The sequence below is a fragment of the Alternaria atra genome, assembly GCF_907166805.1.
Source record: "Alternaria atra isolate CS162 genome assembly, contig: 23, whole genome shotgun sequence".
Lineage (NCBI taxonomy): Eukaryota > Fungi > Ascomycota > Dothideomycetes > Pleosporales > Pleosporaceae > Alternaria > Alternaria atra.
The window spans coordinates 2408144-2424386 of NW_025091321.1; the positions used below are offsets into that span (position 1 = coordinate 2408144).

At 49.2% G+C, this 16243-nt stretch overlaps 5 protein-coding genes across 5 annotated transcripts; 2 read left to right on the top strand and 3 right to left on the bottom strand.

Moving 5' to 3' along the window:
• Positions 1–60: 60 nt before the first annotated feature.
• On the bottom strand, positions 61–1946 carry ALTATR162_LOCUS4405 (uncharacterized protein; the record flags this gene model as incomplete). Its single annotated transcript, XM_043312016.1, has 5 exons — positions 61–335; positions 385–590; positions 644–980; positions 1030–1520; positions 1582–1946. The coding sequence occupies 5 exons, from the start codon at positions 1944–1946 to the stop codon at positions 61–63; spliced, it is 1674 nt and encodes a 557-aa protein (XP_043167951.1).
• A 2801-nt stretch (positions 1947–4747) lies between these two features.
• On the bottom strand, positions 4748–6017 carry ALTATR162_LOCUS4406 (uncharacterized protein; the record flags this gene model as incomplete). The annotated part of the gene is made up of 4 exons (XM_043312017.1): positions 4748–5161; positions 5467–5668; positions 5723–5918; positions 5975–6017. The coding sequence occupies 4 exons, from the start codon at positions 6015–6017 to the stop codon at positions 4748–4750; spliced, it is 855 nt and encodes a 284-aa protein (XP_043167952.1).
• Positions 6018–6834: 817 nt separating this feature from the next.
• On the top strand, positions 6835–8745 carry ALTATR162_LOCUS4407 (uncharacterized protein; the record flags this gene model as incomplete). Its single annotated transcript, XM_043312018.1, has 1 exon — positions 6835–8745. The coding sequence occupies one exon, from the start codon at positions 6835–6837 to the stop codon at positions 8743–8745; it is 1911 nt and encodes a 636-aa protein (XP_043167953.1).
• Positions 8746–9477: 732 nt separating this feature from the next.
• Positions 9478–10544, bottom strand: ALTATR162_LOCUS4408 (uncharacterized protein; the record flags this gene model as incomplete). The annotated part of the gene is made up of 5 exons (XM_043312019.1): positions 9478–9543; positions 9591–9718; positions 9777–10239; positions 10298–10357; positions 10407–10544. The coding sequence occupies 5 exons, from the start codon at positions 10542–10544 to the stop codon at positions 9478–9480; spliced, it is 855 nt and encodes a 284-aa protein (XP_043167954.1).
• A 1008-nt stretch (positions 10545–11552) lies between these two features.
• ALTATR162_LOCUS4409 (uncharacterized protein) lies at positions 11553–12348 on the top strand (the record flags this gene model as incomplete). Its single annotated transcript, XM_043312020.1, has 2 exons — positions 11553–11781; positions 11876–12348. 2 exons carry the CDS (start codon positions 11553–11555, stop codon positions 12346–12348), a joined length of 702 nt encoding a protein of 233 aa, XP_043167955.1.
• Positions 12349–16243: the final 3895 nt, after the last annotated feature.

A 16243-nucleotide genomic window follows, 5' to 3' on the forward strand; every position in this document is an offset into this window, starting at 1 on the left:
AATACCAAATAATTAGTTTGGTTGTATTTATATTTATATTGCACCCTAGTATAGCCTTCTCTATATGTATCTAAGCAAGAACCCTCCGCTCTGCTGATTCTGAAACACCCTCCCAGGATCGTACTTTTCCGCAATTTTCTTCAGCTTCTGCACATTGGCAGCACCATACGACACAATCGGGTTTTGGTCGCGCGACGCGTCGTTGGCAAAGATAAAAGGTATGTCGAGGCTGCGCTGCTCACTCTGCTGCTTCCACGCCTCGGTGACTGCAATGGGCACGGCGCGCACTGTCGTATCGTCAGCGGCATCGGTCCAGTCAACCAGCGTGGTCCACCCTGGTGGTCTGTTAGATTGTAAAGGAGACGCTGTCTGAAAGTAACTTACATTGATGCGTCTTCTCCGGGATGCCCATCGGGTTTCCGCCGGCTGCATTGCTAGCTGCCGTCAAGCCCGCGACTATGGGTTGCAACACGAAGGTCATGTTTGCACCTGTATTAGCGTGTACGGCGGTCGCTTTCTCTTTCCAGATGGCGTAGACGTCCTTGTATAGTTGAGCGTCTACGTCGGAGCTGATGCCTCGGTAGTCGTGACTAAGCTTTAATTAGTAGAGTAACATGCACGTTCCGATGGACAAGAGGCTCACCGCATAGGTTCCGAGGAAGAAGTTGATGCTAAAATCTGTGAGAGAGTGTTTACAGTGCCGATCGTAGGAGGAACAGCAGCGGCGAGAGGCGCGGGAAGCTTGTCGAAGGCAGCAAAGACGTCTTGAGGGACTGTGGGCTCGGCGTACAGGAAACCCAGTGTAATAGAGTCGAGACCAATGATCATCGCTACCGTGGCTTTGGAGTCGGATGATCCAAGCTTTTGCCATTCGGCAAAGGCTTCGATGCAGGCTACAGCGTCGTTCGCGCTATAAACAGAAACCGTGTACCATATCTTGTGTATCGGAACAGTGTACATGTCAAATTTTGTAACAATACCTAATTTGTTGTTAGCAAAGCAATCTTACGTGAAGAGCCAAGAACTGACCGAAATTGGGACCACCGCCTTTAAGAGCCCAGAACAAATCACTGTTGAATTGAGCATTGGCGTTTACGACGGATCCATCAGCCAGAACGACCTCGAAGTTCTTCACATTGTCTGCTGCAAGCCCATACTTGCCAGAGAAATGAAAGAAGCCGCCTCCGAGGATGAGCCCGCCCACGCCGACCTGGGGAATGCGTCCTCCAATTACACTTAACTCATATGGATCCAATGCCTCGTAAACCTCTCCCCACCTTTTGCCAGGTCCTATAGTAGCAACCTTCTTATCGGCACTTACACTGATCCCATTCAACTTCTGTAGATCGATAAGAATGCCGTCATCACCAATCGACGACCATCCAGGGTTGGGTGAATGACCTCCGCTGCGGGTTGCGAACTTGAGCTTGAAAAACTTGATCGTCTTCAAGGCCAAGGAAACATCAGTCGTGCTCTCGGCCAAAACTACGCAGCAGGGCGACTTCCAGCATGTTTGCGACCTGTGACCTCCAGGTAAGCACGAAAGGACTGGAGGTAAAGACCAGGAACAATGGGACTGACCAATTATCGTCTACTATGGTAGTGTCAACAGGCTTCGTTTCCACTTTGACGTCTCCTAGAACCAGCTTCAGTGCTGCGCAAGCTACACCGGTCAGCATTGAAGACTTGCAAGATTTTCCATGGAGGAAAGCGGCGACGTTAAGGTCGTCACTGAAGACATTTGCGACAGCGTCAGCCTGCGCGTTGGGCAGGTCGAGCGAATAGACGAAGCTGTAGATCTGAGGATCCATAGCGGCTACTGCGCGGGTCGCTGACTGATAGCGAGATAAGTTGACTTGAGGCAGAGACGATGCTAAAGCAGTTGCTATCGCAGTGGCGCCAATAAGGTATCTAAGGCAGCGAAGTGTAAGGGTGTTCTTAACCATGATTGCGACTGTGCCGTACGGGCAGCTTTAGGTCTGCTGCAAGAACCTGATATGTAATACATGTAGTACCATCTGCCGCTACGCCCGGCTGTCGGAGCTAGGACTTATGCAGCAGTCTCGTCTGACATTCTAGACGCCTGAGTTGGGGTGTTGGTGATAAAACGCCCTGCATCTTGCAGGCAGCCGTAGCGTCACTATTGCAACAGCTAGCATTTGAAGCTAGACTAATGTGGATATATCGGCTTGTTTTCGTATATGTGCCGAATGCCGCTCTTATGACTGCGGTTAGCTAGGGCCGCTGCTAAGCACGATGCAACCAATTACAGCAATACAGGCTGCAACAACAAGAGAAGTATGTCGCCTTTAGGCTTGGTTGTTGCGTGACTGATGTGATGAAGTCCGAAGCTACGGATCAACTTTTCTATTCCTTCGATCATGCACGTGAATATACTCGGTACGCGCATGTACTTATGGTACGATGCAGCAAGCAGACAGCCGAGATCAGCGCCCAGTATATTAATCGCACCGTCTACAGCCTCTTCACTCCTTGATAGCGCTTCATAGCACATTCTTACCAGTACGCACCCTGGAAAAGCCAAATTGGCACCTAATGAGTCTTGGGCCTATCAAAACGGTAACAAAAACAGTACAAGGTGGTTGTATTATCTGCCTGCGCAGTGGATATCGTACATTTAACTCGCTCGCTTAAGCCCTACAGTTGAGCTCTTTCTCATCTACCTTCCCCACGCATTCGACCTACTTTATGCGGCAATATGTCAGCAGGCAAAAAGGTATTGGTAATGAAGCTCGGATGATTTTTGTTGCATCATTTCCACACAGCCTGCTCAGACCGCGTCTTACTAGCAGCGTCGGTGCACTATGCTCTGTAGAATCATCTGTCGAGGACTTGTAAGCCTTCTCAACTGCGGTTTCATTCCATGTGTGCTCATCCAGAACTGCGTCATTGCCAGCAAAGGGGGAGACACCTACCGCGGATAACAAAGTGAAGACAAATCGCTTGGCATTTGGTTCCTTAGCAGGAGCTTTCATTACGCCAAATGCGGCAGCGACAACACTAGGGACGAAGTTGTCCGGGTTTGGGTCAAAATTCATCATTGTAGCGACATGCACCATCGCGCTAACGCCTAGAATTAGCTTTAGCAAGGAACTGCACAGTAGCGTAAGTTTCCAACCTTTTACTGCCCCATCAAAAGCTCCCTCGTGAGCAATGTTAGGAACAAGTGCAAGCTCAGATCTATTATCGTCATACTTCTTCTCAAATAGGCTGATCAGCCATGATAAATTTCTGAGTCCAGAACAGAACCTAGAACCTTAAATCCGAACTGGAGGTACTTATCGACGATATGGGATGCAATATACCCATTTGAAACCTTAACAATGACGGTACTCTCATCCGGAATAGCTGGGACTTGAAGATGAGGTATTGGAGAGGTTTTCGGAGACGAGTAGCTCATGAGTCGGTATGCAACGATCAAAATGTAATATGGGCTGAAAAATGTGCGGTAATATGCATTACCAACACTTAGTCATTGGAATCAGGCGCATATACTCACATTTCTGTCATGGAGATCGACATCGATAGACATCTCGGATTCAATTGCTTAGTGGACGAATTGTGGGCATTCGCTAAGAAGTTATTCTGGGGTAGTAAACAGGGACGTAGGTTTCTTCGACGTTCTCTCTATTGATGACTAGGTTTCTCGGGTCAATTGATCTGGGTAAGCATAGCATTTATCTAGGCAAAGCTACTTCAGGACCATGTAAGTACACTGAGGAAGATCTATTTCAAGCAAGTATGAAATAACACGATGTCCTGTACTCCGAATGAAACATCCCGCAACAACCGGACGAAACCTTCCACCCAACCACATTTGTGCGCTGGTATAAAGTTGAGAAACCTAAAACGCACAAGGTATCTTTGCGCGTTCGATGATATCTTGATAATATTCCAGCTTACTGTCTTAACTATATCCCTGCTCCTAGTTCTGCTTTTGCTTTGAGCTGTAGTACTCTAGACCGCTAACGGTAAATCAGTATATCTTGACTTAATGTTACCAGCAGAAAATGAGGTATCAACGATTGTGTCTGGATTTGATAACGTGCCGTGTTCGGACTGATGCTGGATCGCGGCATTTGTTGGGCCACTCTACTAGCATATGCGACTTGGCAACAATAAGGCCGTAGAGCCACCCACAACACTGTGCGTGACGGCCGTTCGAGCTACTCAATTGCAGAGGTCTAGTGTCGTGACACCGGTGTTATTCAAGCTCATTGACACAATGCCTTGTTCCGCCGTCTACTCATCATTGTCTTTGAGTCGTGTCATAAGACTTGCGAAGAGTAGGTACATTAAACTGACTTCATTCGCCTAAATCACGTTAGTACGGAGCTTGGTTTAGCGCTAACTGTAGCATGATTCAGAGAATAGAAGCTTACTGTATTCTCAGACGTGACAACCCCAATTTGGTCCGCGTGATCTATCGTTGCAGTTTCTCCAAGATGCCAGTACTTTCCCTTTGCTCTAGCCATGTTCGGCATGCCAATTGTCGGACCCGGGAATTGACCCTCCCCATATTCGGCGTTCACAGGTCCACTCATCGACTTGGTATTCACAATCCCATCATTCCTTTGGTAAATCTCCGATGTAATGCCACCGAGGGCCCGCGATCTTTCTTCGTTCAACTGGTAACCACCCATTGCGTAAGCCGGAAGAGCGATCACCGGTAACATGTCTGCACGATGAATTTGGCTTCCAGGACGTGGAATACGAGAGAAGTAGTTCATACTTCCGAGGTGTCTATTGGCGAGTCTGTGAACCAGAGCGCGAAGTCCTTGAGTTGCGGCAGGAAGGGGAGTTGTGAGAGAATCTGGAAAATGGGTGGCAAGGCTATGCCCCACAAACCAAATGGGTTGAAGAGCTTATTGAGTGGAAAGAGAGCGAGGAATTCATCAACGTCCTGCTGCGAGAGTGTACGACGGGGGAATGGGTCCGTTGCGCAGAATGACATCGTAAAGTAGTAGATCTGTTGTGAAGGGTGTGGAGCAAGATCTGTGGGGCTATCTACACCCCGGATGCTATTATCATGAAGTCCGTGGGCGTTAGAGTTCCACCAAAGCGGAACAATACGGGCAAGGCGAGTGTGCATGTCGTTCAACGACTCATTTTGTTGCCTGCAAAATCCCCAATGATCGAGCTGTAAGTCATAAAACCTTGACTCGGGAGGATCAAAAGACGTTGGCCAGACTAATCGTGTGAGAAGTTCCGAGAAATTCGGTGGGAAAAGGGCCTGCAAATTATCTTCTCAACTTGTCATATTCGAAAGAATAGTCTTGTGAGTTCTTTACGTACCTGCACCACGTCCGTCACAGTTGCCCCTTTGTGAGGCGTACCGATCGTAACAACTGATGTGATCCAATCTTGATGATTCTACGTTGGAAAATACGAACCCGGGAACAAGTCAGTATGCGTACATGTTAGCATCTCTATAAGATAACTAACACTATTCCCTCCTTGTGAATGACAAATGAAATGGACTGGCTTCCCTTTGCCCCATCTCCAGTCCCAGGTCTCTGGGACATCGCCAAAGAGTACAGGCCGCCAAGTCTGCGGCTCTCGTAGATATCCAAAAGGCTCAACGGGATGCCGGTTACCATACTGGATGCTGATTGGTGTAGGAATATCAGTAGACAGGCCATAACCCCTATAAAATGGATTAACACATATCATACGGGAATTTGAACACTCAGAGACTTACTTGTCAGTCCCGTTGTTGATGTTTGTAAGCTGCGTCCAGATTTCGCACGCGCGCTCCCGATTACTCGATACGGGCCCGATTCTGACGACTATAATTTTATACCCAGCTCGAGCTAATAATTCCGGCAGATTCTGAAATCCTCCCCAGTAGTTGATGGTTCCGAAAAGAGGCCTTCCCCAACCACTAAACCCAGATACTACAGCAAGATTTAATCACCTTGCTTATTTATCAGCTCTAGCAAAGAAACCTCACCTAATACTATTGGGTTGTCTTTGTTCTGGGGTTGTCCTTCCATTGCATTGACCAATGCTGCTAAGGCTTGAATGCCATCATTTCCGGGGCTGATGGGAACATCTTCCAGAAAAGGGCTTTCGTGTTCCTGAGAAGAGTGTTCAGCGGTTGTCGCCAAGAAGGTTTCAAAGGGTCGCGGACGCACTCCAAAGCGCATCTGCAGCAAATGCGTAGAATTTTCAGCCGCCGTGATATCGAAAATACGAGATTACGGCGATGACTGTGCTACTAGAGCGTGTATACGAATGGATATCGGGCGAGTAGGTGAAATAGATGGTTCCAATGGCTTTCCAAAAGAACCATGAGAGGGTGTTGTGATCTGCCTGAGCCGACCCCGAGCATTCAAATACTTGCATCAATCACATGTTGGTGGCGTTTGATGAACCGTCTTTGGTGAGGGGTTTCGTCAGGATGCATATATCGGTAACAATTTCACATCTGCAAACCTGAAACAGCTCAGCTAGAGCTGAGCCTTTATCTTTCAGCTGTTCACCTGGATTGCAAAGTGTTGAGGGGTGGTCACCAACACAAGCGACCCGATTGGCCGTCAAAGCTCAGCTACAGCTAAGCCTTTGTCTTTCGACTGTTCAGCTGGCATGCCACTCTCACATGTCATCACGATCGTGGCACTTGGCATCGTTCCATTGCGAATCGCCGGAAGCCGATTGGTGTTTACCCGAGGTGAAACGCAAAGCCTGCTTCGACGCCTGGGCATATATATCGGGAACGAACGCACCTGCACTTGTAACGAGTTCAAACGCTTGCAACCTGACTCGGTTGTATCCGATGGAGAAGCTTGAGAAAACTACAAAACGGTCAACATGTCCGAAAGGTACAAAAGCCTGAGTGAACTAACAATTCCACTACCCCCAAACCCCCATCCATCACCGGTGGACTGGCGTCAAGAAGTCATCTATTTCTTGCTACCAGACCGTTTCAATGATGGGAAAGTGGAAAGCGACAACCGAACCGCTCTTGGAGATGAAAACGACCCACCCACATATGTATGGCCAAATTCATGGCACGATTGGGCTGCATCCGGTAGCGGACGCTGGCAAGGGGGCACGCTCAAAGGGGTTGAATTGAAACTGGATTATCTTTCGGACCTAGGAGTGACCACTATCTGGCTTGGACCTGTCTTCAAGCAGCGCGGCCACCTGAATACGTACCACGGATATGGCATCCAGGACTTTCTCGAAGTGGATTCTCACCTTGGTACACGACGGAATCTGATTGACCTCGTAAAAAAGGCGCACGAAAACAACATAAGGGTTATTCTTGATGTTGTCTTCAACCATTCGGGCTGGAACTGGAACTATGACAACGTAGATCACGGGGACGACAAGTCGAGACCGCGATATAAGTCATGGCCAGAGTACTATCCAGACATCTACTGGTTGGATGAGAATGGTAGCAGGCTTTACCAAAATCCCTCAGATTCAGATCAAGGGGTATGGCCTAGGGAACTGCAAGCCCCCGATGCCTATACCCGCGCAGGCAAAGGAGAGCTATCCGGAGAAAAGCTTGATGATGTTCATGCGGAATTCCGACGGACAGACTTCGACGGCGAGATGCGAGATTTCAACTTCGACCGTGGAGCCACCCTTACAGATTTAGCTCGTTGCTACAAATACTGGATTGCACTTACAGACTGTGATGGTTTCCGGCTTGACACCCTGAAGCATGTCGATACAGGAATAGCTCGTTTGTTCTGCGGGGTACTGAAAGAGTTCGCCTCGAATCTAGGCAAAACAAACTTCTTTCTCGTTGGCGAAGTTGGTGGGGAGGACATAAATGCGCAAAAGTATCGCAATGTCCTGAAGTCCAACATGAACGCCACCCTTGATATCGGAGGAAGCCGCCTTGCTCTCACGAACGTTGCGAAGGGTCTTGCACCTGCCGCTACCTACTTCGACATGGTGACGGCCTGGGACGACCAGCTAGGGTCACACCGTGATGCAGGATTACACCACGTGGTAGTACTCGATGATCACGACCACGTTTTTGGTCAGAAAATCCGGTTCTCTGCAGAAGCGTCATCAAGAGTACAGGTCGTTTGTGGGGTTGCAATACAGCTTTTCAGCCTGGGCATACCGTGCATCTACTACGGGACGGAGCAATCATTTGCGGGGCCACCCAAAAGTCAACGCCAATATCTTCCAGACTATGGAGGGTCGGATCGGTACCTTCGTGAGACTATGTTCGGCGCACCATACTCCCGGAAAAGCGGCAGGACGGGATTAGGAAGAGAAAGTGGTGGGCTGGATACAGGCGATTCGCCAGGCTTCGCCGCCTTTGGTGCTATTGGACGACACTGCTTCCGTACGAACTTCGAAACATTCACTCTGATTAAACATCTCATTGCAGTCCGCCAAAGCAACCCTGTCCTACGATTTGGCCGCCAATACCACCGAGAGATCAAGATGACTGGCTGGTCCACGTTTTCCTGGCCCAAAGGCGGTGACATTTTCGCATGGTCCCGTATCCTCGACGAGGAAGAGGCAGTTGTTGTGATTAATGGACATGGTGAGCGGGGATCAAGCGCGTTGGTGACTGTCGATCAGGCCATCAACGGGGGAAGCGGAGCTAAGATGCGAGTTATTGGAAGCACTGTCGGCAATTATATCGTGAATGACAGATTGCAGGTCAATTCAGACCACACGGGGCGCACATACATTGAGTTGAATGATGTTCCAGCGAGTGGGGTAGTGGTCCTCTCTAGTCGTCGATAACCTACTACTATGTGGGCTGTGGTTACAAAGAAGAGGATAGTGAAGGGATTAGCGAGGGAGCGCAGTGACTATAGTAAGCGATTAATGGTTTCAATGCAGTACGGTTTTTGGTCTTAATGTTCTTCGAGTACTTCGCGAAGTAAAACTGTGGGTGAGTGAGGGAGATGGCGTCGTGTGGAACGTCTTGCTGGTAGAAGGCTGAAGTCCGCCGCGCGGGTCTCGTCGCCGTGGCCTAGCGCGCCAACCGATGTCGCCCACCACAGTCAAACTTTTGGCCCTCCAACATCCGCCTTTCTGCGTTAAAGTTCACAATGCACGCGACCTCCGACATTCCTAATGCGCGTGCAGCCATCCAATGCGGAAACGCGCGCTGGTATACGCCGCAAATGCGTACCGACCAACACCATCACTAACACAGACATTGTAGCAGCCGTACAAGAGCATCGCAACGCTGGCCGAGCTCGTGCAACCCCTTGGTGTTTGATAAAAGGTACGAACTGCTTATAATACATAAGTGCAAGCATCCGCTCGGTATTGCGTAGACAGAACGCACCGCATCTTTCGCTATCTTCGCATGGTCTTGTCGCGCAAATCCAGAGCGTGGCGGTCCAAGGAATTATTGCAATCACGACGTGGGCATTATCAGCAGGAGCCATGCTTGCCAACCCACTCACGGTCAATGCTGATCACAACAAGCTCTTCTTCCCTACACGCCGACTCACGATATCTGGATTATCCCACAGGCATCGGCACGGGACTGACGCAACCCTGCCATGTCGAATTATCCGATCCGGACACCTTGAATTATTGTCAGCGCAGTCTCTTATCTTCTCCGTGGTACTCACATTGAAGTTCGCCGCATACGGGTCCCACGTAGGGTCCAGATGCGGCGCATACTCAATCACATTCAGCATATAGTTCAGCGGCTGCGCGCCGTAGAATCTGCTAAATAGAGCGTATGTAGCATCGAGACCTACACATAGTCAGCAATCACGCCATCGCTGCCATGCAGTCCTCATGACCGAACTTACTAGACGCCGTTCCTGATGTGGTCCAGATATTGCCATCCTCCACCCAGCGCGCCTGTGGCACCCACGTCACGTTCGGTCCGCGCTCCGTAATCCATGTCCATCCAGACTTGTTGGTCGTCGCCCGCTTGCCATTTAGCACACCCGCACGTGCAAGGGTCGCGCCGCCAAAGCTCACGCCGACCAGATACTCGAGCGACGCAAGTCGCAGCTTGACGAAGTCTTCCACACTGGTGTTGTTCGTCTGCTCCAGTGTCACCACGCCGAGGCCACCGGGTACGAAGAGAATATCGAGTGCCGGCGCGTTCTTGAAGTTGTGGGTCGCTTCGACGCGGGGCGCGATGACATGTCCAAAGTCGGTCGGTGGCGCGCTGAAGTCATCAGGGCCGTATGGCTGCATACCAGCAGGAACCAGGCTGATTTCTTCAGCGATCACGGAGAGGGTCATCTTGTTGAAGGCGGAGAGCTATACAGACTTTGTCAGCGCTCGGTTCCAAGGACTCGGAATACTGTAGGCTTCATACTACGGTGAGAATTTCCATAGGGCCGAAAACGTCAAGGAGCTCAAACCCAGGAAAGATAACCTTTATAAAATAAGTAAGTAGCGTACATAATCTGCTAAGACAGGCTTACGAATCCCACTGAGAGTGTGCGCATGGAGTTGAGCTCCGGTGTGAAGACGGGCATGGAGCTGTTTCCTCCTTGACAGAGCGCCAAGGACAGCAGACAGAAGGCAATCGGCATGCCCTGTCTCAAGCCCTTGAACTGCATGATGGCGATTTTCGTGCAAGCAATGTCGAACAGCTGATACGCCGGTTGTTGTTCCGCTTCCTCAACGTGTGAAGTATGTAGTACCACAAACGACTTCTTATATGATTGCATCCAACGTGCATAGGCTAGCTATCACACCCTGTGGTACGCGTGTGGGAGCGCCAGTTCCGGCTTCGCTCTAGCTGTATCCATTCTTTGCACCAAGGCGCTTGGAGAGGAGGAAACGAAGGAACGAAGAGACATTTCGAGGTGGCGGCCTTGCACAAACGATGCCAATGAGGATGAGCCTGCAGGAACTTGCTCACCAGGCGGAAGAAAGTGCATGTAAAGAAGGCTGGCTTTGAGCATGAGCATTGCCTCGCCTGCGTGGATTTGAGCACATTTTCGAAATCTGAGCGCGTATATCTTGTATAGCGCCCTGCAGGGAGAGGGGAACAGAGACAATCCGAATAAAAGACCTTGACACGATACTGGGAGTCAAGTTTCAGTGTTTTCTTCTGCTTCCAAGGAATCGCGGTGCACGTGGGCGGTAGGCACCCAGTATCGGGAGCTTCGCTTAGGCTTGACTGTCCGTAAGCGAAACATCGCATGACGCTCACTCAAGGTGACTGTCCCTCCTCTTCTGAAAACATAACTCCTATTGAATTAGTCTTGAGATCGGGTTGAGCAGGCTTTGCGCCGAGTCGGCGTCGGTGTGTTGTTCGGGAGACTTCAGATGTCTGCGCAGTACTTCTTATAAACCATGATAGGTAGAAAATACTGCGGCGCAGATAGTGGTGAGATGCGCCACTCGCTTGCCAGGCACTTTACTAGTAAGGCTTCTTGAAAACATTGTGTGTTAGCTATACTGGTAGTCGCGCTGCCCCGCCTGCCCCCTCTTCCTCGCCGAACTACGAGATCGGTGTCAATTCATAGCAACAGCACCAATAATCACACCACAGGCACGTCACTGTCGCGCGATATACACAGAACCAGCCTTACTTCGCAAGCTATCATCACCGGCTCGCTATGTACGGTGCTCCACCTGGGTTTCCACCACCGCCGCAGCAACCGGCACCGCCACCATCAGGCTGGACTGAGCATCTGTTCTACACAAATGGGAAGGGCACGCCGGCCTTTGAAGCACTGATGAAGGAGTTCTTTGTCAAGCTTGATCCCAGGGGAACCGGGTATATAACCCCAGAGGCTTTTTCAAGCTTTTTGGAGGCCTCGCGTGTTAAGGATTCGGACAACGTTTGTACGTCAACTCTTCTTTCATAGCGAAGCATGGGAGCCCAGGCATACCTTACATAAGAGATTGCTGACGGACGGTACCGCGTTCTGACCTACAGGGAAGAGAAGTCTCAAGGATGATGGCATATACCCGAAAGAAGACATGGCCGACTTTGAACTCAAGGCTGCAATCGAGGGCTTCTTCTTCGATCACAAAGTCGTGGTGCGCAACCCGTCCGCGAAGCAGCTGCCATACGGTGGCATGCCCCTGCTCAGCTTGGCCGGTTTTATCGACTTCATGTCAGTCGAGTACGCGGCGGATCCAGACGACATATTCGTAGTACCTGGACTTAACAATGCCTTGCGCGTTTACAACATCTGGCCGGAGCGTGGGCCCTTGCCGCGTTACATATTTCCCTCTAGACGGCCAATCGAAATACAGCAGCGCATCGATCAAGCAACCCGGCGTTGTGCTGCAAACGCGCAGGAGAAGCTCAGGGCGAACCAGGCACGAATCAACATAGAGTTGCAAGGCCAACAGAATGCCGTGGATCTGATTGACGGGACTCAAAGGTACTATCGGTATTATTGAAGACTTAGTCGAGCCCGCAAGCCTAGTCCTTAGTGTCATATGAGACACAGCAGAAGCGTGTACTAGGGCCTACTACTACAATCCCATATTGCCTCTTTTTCCGGTCGTACACCTTGTCCTTGCATCGCGACAGATCCCCGGGCACATGCATGGTGACCAGTGAGCGGAGCCTTGTCAGCCCCAGCAATCCGTAAGCGAAACGATGCATATTATTCAGCCTAGCAATCTGCGTAAAAACCGCCATCATCAAACTCCCAACAACAGGAAAAACTCGAGTTCACTCTCCAGTATCACTATGAAAGTCATCATAACGATCATGCACTTCTACGCCTACTCTCACGCCGCTCATTAAATTCCAACCACTCGTTGTACCTTCTGGCTTCGTTCTCGCGTCAAATTCGTGCTTGGGCACAACACTACCACGTTTCCAGTTACCTCGTTTTCAGTAGAACCATTCATCTGTGCATGAGCGACAACGAGACGACATTGCCCACATTGCAGAGCTGAGTTGAGTCTTACAGGCCGTACGGAGATATCAATCCATAGACGTTGGTTGCCCTCCATGACAGCCTCGTTTATCAGACCTTGCCAGAACAATGCGACAAGACGAGGACAGCGCCGGGCTGAGAAATGCTCTGCCAACCTCCAGAATATGCCGACAATACTTTCACTGTAATTTACTTCCAAAGACTCATGTCATGTGATCGATAGGAGGCTGTAGATCCGGTCTCGAGGGTCGTGGCATTCTAGCTCGTTGCCTAGCTGGTAAAAGATGTAAAAGATGTACCAGAAAGGAATAACATCTCTGTGTCTCGATACTCCATTGAGTAAGTTGGAAATCCTGATTATATCTTGGGAGAAGCGAAGTTCAGGCTCTATAGCATCTCCTATCTCCTACACATATTGCACGCCATGATAATATTAACTTTACCACATACTAGGGATGCGTCCTAAGCCATGTATTAATTCTATAATGTAGGGGGGATTCTTAGAATAGAGTATAGAGGCGCTGTAGCCAGGGGCCGGCAACGCCACTACGTCTCTTCTCCACATGGCTTAGGTGTCTCTACCTCGCAGAAACTCATAATATAGTAAGCCCTTATAGACTATCTCTCGATTATAACGTATCCGTTACTAGCGGATGTCTATGTTAGTTATATGCGCAGAGATACTTGCTTGCTGATGCAGTATTCGCTGGTCCACATTATGGGCTCGACCCTTTCGACTGTATTAGTGCCGTTCCTGGCAGCGCATACGAGATAAATCACAGCGCAAGCAGAAGTTCAGTAATGTGAATAACCCTTTAGAAATACTCCATGCTTAAGTTACCTCATCGTTTATTTGCTACTTTCCGGACTAACCCTTTCTAGAGAATTTGGAAATGTGCCTATCCTTTGAGCTATCCATTCCTTCGCAATCTATTCATCATCAGCTAGGCGAGTGAAGCTCACGGAGACCAGCTAGGGTACCCTTCGCCTCCGCTCAATCGATAGATGGTTAAGACATTGGCCAAAGTCTCCGCTCTTTATCCAGAATCTCAGCATATTGTGTGCGCTTCAGCCACAAGGGGACTCGGCTGCTTTCCTGGACCTAACTGGCATACTAGTTGGCGTGAGCACTGCTTGAAAATGGCACATCAAGCGTAAGCATAGTCCTGCGAACCCTTACCTTCAAAGCTTCTTTAACCTAATTAAGTCTGAGCTTCGTGTCATCCTTTGCCTAAATAGGCGACGGAAATCTGGTTACGTCTTTGCCAACGAACTGCTGGCAAAATCACGCGTACGCGTGGCATATTAGTCGTACGAAATGGAGTTAGTGACCTAGAGTATGGTTGATAGTGAGATCATCGACCTTCGAGCCTCGATTGTGCTGGTGCCTCCCCAACAGCGTTAGCCGATCATTTCCGATTTTTTTTTTGCGACTTTGCGATACGGGAAACATTCGCCAGCTTCGCGCGATTCGGTTGCTTCAATCGCTTCCTGAATAGGGTCCATAGTGGTAGAGTTATCACGCGTTGAAGTTGGGACGCTTACAGTCCAATATCCTAGGCGAGAACCACTCTTGGAAGATAGCATACGACTGTATCCACGTTGTTCATAGTATTCTTCTCAGCTCATAGAGAATATGGTTGCAACTATCCACAAAGCACGGCGAGAATTGTGCACGACGGACCTGGACGAGCGCGGATATCTCATTTGGTACATACGTACCCTTCGTATACTCGCTAGTATATTCGAGCGGTATTGAAGTGGTGCTGCTGTAAATGGAAAAGAAAGGCTAGATGGTAAAAACTAGTGAGCTTGTCTGGGAAACTCTTGCCTAAGCGCCTGACGATGCATCGCCTCTGCCTCTCCAGCACTAGCCTAGGCTGGCTAAAGTTAGGGAGCGTGTCTGGGTAATCCAGCCTATCAGATTTCTCGGACTTGGCCCGGCACAGTATATTGATCGTCCCGTGGGAGGGGGAGTTCGGTGTTTGATAGAGATTCTTCGTTTGTGATAGCCTGTTTTCCAGTTGATGTAAAGATGCTCGTGATCTTCCCGTTCGACCTGTTCGGTGAACAGCTCCCTCGAATTTATAGGTGATAGAAGTTTTACAATCGGTCATCCTGCTCTGTTCTGATTTATATTAAGGCAGGTAACACTAACGTTAGGTACCCTCGCATGAGTTATCTAGCGCTAAGAAGGGACAGTGGTGTTCATAGGAAACAATCCAATTCTGTAAACTATAGAATGACTGAGTATCAATCTAGCTAAGAGACGAACCCATCTTAGTTGACTAATTGCAATAAGCGTGTAGAGGAAATTATCCTAAGTATACGCCAAATAGAGGGCCGGGAGGAGGCAACGAGAGGGCGAAGGGAAGAGAAAAGATGAGCTGATGGATATCCACGGATTGGTGCCGATGAATACACAAGTAGCGCAGAGTATCTCTGACACGCCTTTTGACGCCTTTTGACGCCTTTTCTAATGTATGCACTGAAGAGCTCAGCGCATCTACTACAAGCAAGTTATTGTGCGCCATCATCCCCATCCATATTGTTGCACTACTAGTAAGCAGTTTCGATGCTTTTAAACCAAGGATGGTTTGATGCCTGGCGAGCTGTAAGGCGCCGTAAGGGGTCCAGATTATTCAATCCTCGGATCAAGTCCTTGAACGTTGAGTCAACATCTTTCCACTCTGAGAATGGCACATATGGGATATAATCTGCTGCTCGCTCCTCCCAAAGCATTCCAAGAACCTCGCAGTTCGCTTCCTCATCACCAACATGCTTCATGAGCCCATTCAATCCTTCTTTATCTCCAAAATATGATATCTGGCGCTGCAGGCGGATGAATGCAGGTAGTGCGCCTTTCGATTTGTGTAGTGCGAAGTCATCATCAGGCCCTAGTATAACGCGCCCGAGAACAGCGTAGATGCACTTAGTATGTTAGTAATGAAAAAACTTCGCTCAGATTAAGCACTTACGACGAGCCCGAATGAAAATACATCAGATGGTTTGTTAAGTGCTCCCTTGAAGTGGCCTTCAGGACTGCGCCAGTTATCATTTCCAGCTAGCATTCCTTTGATGCACCTAGGCTTCGGGAGATAGGCTGCATTCTCAAGATCAGAGATTTGTACTTGTTCGACCACGACGTCTTGGTCAACATGACGGTAATTAATCAGAATGTTGTCAGGTTTGACATCTAGAGAAGCTTAGTCTTTTATGTTGACCGCATGAAGAGCCGAATTATTGGGCTCACCTAAATGGACAATGTCGCGGTCATGCATATCTGCAATTCCCTGCAAAGTAGCTTTTAGAATTTCCTTTCGAGCTCGCACTGGGATCTGATTCCGAACTAGGCTTAAAAAATCATCATCTAGGTATCTATACACAAATATGCGCTGATCTGGGAT